Source organism: Jatropha curcas, chromosome 2 (genome assembly GCF_041381405.1).
Source record: "Jatropha curcas cultivar XTBG-Jc1 chromosome 2, XTBG_Jcur_1.0, whole genome shotgun sequence".
NCBI lineage: Eukaryota > Viridiplantae > Streptophyta > Magnoliopsida > Malpighiales > Euphorbiaceae > Jatropha > Jatropha curcas.
The window spans coordinates 23,939,430-23,943,072 of record NC_143152.1 but is presented as its reverse complement, the minus strand read 5'-3'; the positions used below and the strand labels follow the sequence as shown (position 1 = coordinate 23,943,072).

The window sequence follows — 3,643 nt, the reverse complement described above, 5'->3', positions numbered from 1 at the left end:
TGACTATAATATAAGTTTAGACTTCAAGAAAATTCCAAGAGGTGTCCTTCAACTCATAACCAAACAGTCCATAACCCAATTATGTCTCCATGACTATAATTGCAGTTCCTTTCACACCAAGGACCCAGTTTCCAACTCGGACTCGAGAGACGAAGACCGTTTGGCTCCTGGCTCAATAATTTAACTTCCGTTCTCTCTCCTTACGTGGCACCCTTACCTTCCTTCTGTTACCACAAACCTACACGTTTCCTGCCACGTCATCGACGAAAACTTCCAAACTCATAACACATCACTCTCTTTTTTTTATCCTTCAGTACTCGTATCTTTCATTTTCATCATTGTTCCTCCTCCCACCGCCGCAATCATGGCGGTAACTTCACCAGAAACCACCGATCCCACCCTCACTCAATCTTCACATAAACCATTCTCCTATCGTCCATTTAATCTCCAAAAACTTCCTCATTTAAGTGATTATCTTCCAGATGTCAAATCCTACACTAACCCATTAGAGAATAATTCTTACTACCGCCCAACCGACGGTTTCTACCTAACAGACGCCGACATCGTTTTGCGTCAGATAATCATTGACCTTTCTGGTACTTTCCCTCCTTCCGCTCCATTCTCTGCGTACCATAGGGCGGGTCCGCGTCAACAAATATTCTTTGACCCGAGTAGTGTTCGGGCTGCTATTGTTACCTGCGGGGGACTGTGTCCTGGAATGAATACGGTGATAAGGGAATTGGTGGTTGGGCTTTGGGAGATGTACGGAGTGCGTAAGATATATGGAGTAGTGGCTGGGTATAGAGGGTTTTATTCAAGAGAGCCTATTGAGCTTAATCCAAAGCTTGTCCATAACTGGCATAAGAGGGGCGGTACTGTTCTTGAGACCTCTAGAGGTGGGTTTAATCTTGAGAAGATTGTTGATTCCATTCAAAATCATTGCTTTAATCAGGTTTGTTTCTTAATATTCAATATGAATTATGAATGTGCATTTGGTGCTTGGTACTTTGGATTGAAAATTTACAGAATTGAAAGTCATTTTTCTTTAAAATAAATTAATTAACTTTCTCTTGGGCGAAGAAAAATATTTTTCATTTAACTTATTTCCCTGATCACCCCGATCACTCCGGGTTTGCTAGGCAAGACCTGACACTTCCATTTTCAAAATTATTTTATCTGCAACGTAAAATAACAGCTTATGGTTCTGTTTTGAGCGGTTTGTGGACACCTATAGTACTAATCCTTATTTAGAAGAGGCTGTGATGGTCAGAACTTTTAAGTTCATTGAGGTAAAAGATACATGTAACTAAAATTGGACAATTTCATATATATATATATATATATATATATAACCAATAGTTATGGATTTCTTATTTCTTTTTCTAAATAAGCTAGCACTTAATGTTCTTCAATTCAAAAGTTTGAAATTTTAATGTTACAGAATTTAAAAGTATGGCATAATTAATAAAAAAACTTTGGAAGTTCAGAAACTTGAAAACATGTCTTTTTTAACATATGTACTTGTATCAAACGCAAAAATAATTTCCAGTGTTATAGTTATATTTACGAGCATCCCAAAAAAAACAAACAAAAAAAAATGAAGATGGATATTTTGTCCTTGGAGTAATTGCAAAGAGGAGTCATATTTGGTCTCATTTTATAGGTAAATTTTCAAAGGCTAAAACTTTAGTGGGTATAATATAAATGCATAACAATTTATATGCTTTCTTTTTTGTTTCAACATTAGTGTGTATGTATAGGTACGTTGAAGCTACAGTCAACATCATTTTTCAAATTCATTCATGTGATCTGGCAAAAAATACATTGGCTTTCCTGTTTTTATGGAAGTTCATTGTCTTTGTGGTATTATGTGAGATAATTTGTATTTTGATAAAATTGAAGTTCTGCCCGTCTTCAAGCTGAGAGTTTAATCATGATACAATTGAGAAAAAATTTATAAACAAAAATGGTTGAGGCAAATTCTTTCAAATCATGCGTCTAATTTATGTAATTTGTCTTGATGAACAAAATTAGCATGAGATGTAATAAAGCTCATTTATATATCATCACTTCTGATTATGAAATAATTCCAGTTGTATATCATTGGTGGAGATGGAACGATGCGTGGGGCTGTGAAGATATTTAATGAAATTCATCGCCGGAAACTAAACATTGCAGTTGCTGGAATTCCCAAAACAGTTGACAATGATATAGGCATAATCGACAAATCATTCGGGTTCCAAACAGCGGTAGAGATGGCTCAACAAGCAATCAATGCAGCTCATGTAGAGGCTGAGAGTGCAGTCAATGGTGTGGGGCTAGTAAAGCTAATGGGTCGAAGCACAGGCCACATAGCCCTCCATTCAACATTGAGCAGCCGAGACGTGGACTGCTGTTTAATTCCAGAAACTGAATTTTTCTTGGAAGGAAAAGGAGGCTTGTTCGAATTTCTCGAGAAACGTCTAAAAGAGAACGGCCATGCAGTAGTAGTTGTTGCTGAGGGTGCAGGGCAGGACATGATACCGAGAAGTGAAGCGCAGAAAGAAGAGAGAGATGAATCGGGCAACCCGGTTTTTTTAGATGTTGGTGCATGGTTGAAGTCCGAGCTAAAGAATTGGTGGTCCAGAGATCACCCAAACGAGTTATTTACTATTAAGCTTATCGATCCGACATATATGATACGGGCAGTCCCTGCAAATGCGACAGATAATCTATATTGCACTCTTTTGGCACATTCTGCTATTCATGGAGTTATGGCAGGTTACACTGGATTTGTGTGTGGACCTATTAATGGCAACTACGCATACATTCCATTGGAAGAAGTTGCGAAGGCGAAGAACGAAGTTAACGTAAAAGACCATAAATGGGCATGGGTGAGATCTGTCACTAACCAGCCCGATTTTGTTAGGAGATGAATATGCAAATCATTTTCATCGATCATGTCTAATGTTTTTTGAAGTCAGTGAGTTTTTTGTTGGATTGAATTTTCAAGAGCATGGCCAGGCAAAAGATGCCCATTTGTTAAGTGGGTTCGTTCTTCTGATAGTTTTATGCATAAGGCCTGTTATGGATGCTTAGGTGGTTGGACCAGGTTTGGTTTGTGGAATGTCTTTGTTGTATAATGTAACTGGGCTTTGTTGATTAACATAATGCACCACTGAAAGATCTCTTACACGGTACTGGATTTTTTCACAACTTACATATAGCACTTGTCTCTCTTTCTTCTTTTTTTTTTTTTTTTTTTTTGGGGTAAATTTCAGGCTTTATGTATTTCTCTTACCGGTAGTTCTATCACTTTTCATTAAAGTTTATCAACTGAAGCCTCGAATTATATGTTGTTCAAGTTTTATGCTCCCTTTTGAACAGAATTTTACAACTTTAATTTTGTGAACAATAATGGTGCACCTTAAATTGCAAATTTTAGTAATAATTATATACTTTTGCAAATTTTAGTAATAGCAATAGTTTTGACGATTTGTGATTTTTATAGCAAAAGATTGATTTGATGTGTAATTAGTATGACTTTTGGAATAATAATTTTTGCGTTTTTTTAACTATTCAACATGTGTTTAATTGATCTAATTTTGCAAGTTAAAGTGTTAAATAAAATTATTCTACAAATTGAAGTATTCAATAGGTGAGA

The 3,643-nt window shown here is 36.3% G+C and overlaps 1 protein-coding gene across 1 annotated transcript; it reads left to right on the top strand.

Moving 5' to 3' along the window:
• Window positions 1-310: 310 nt before the first annotated feature.
• On the top strand, window positions 311-3,179 carry PFK2 (phosphofructokinase 2). Its single transcript, XM_012219453.4, has 2 exons — window positions 311-952; window positions 2,094-3,179. Exons 1-2 carry the CDS (start codon window positions 365-367, stop codon window positions 2,913-2,915), a joined length of 1,410 nt encoding a protein of 469 aa, XP_012074843.2. The 5' UTR covers window positions 311-364; the 3' UTR covers window positions 2,916-3,179.
• The last annotated feature ends 464 nt before the right edge of the window (window positions 3,180-3,643 follow it).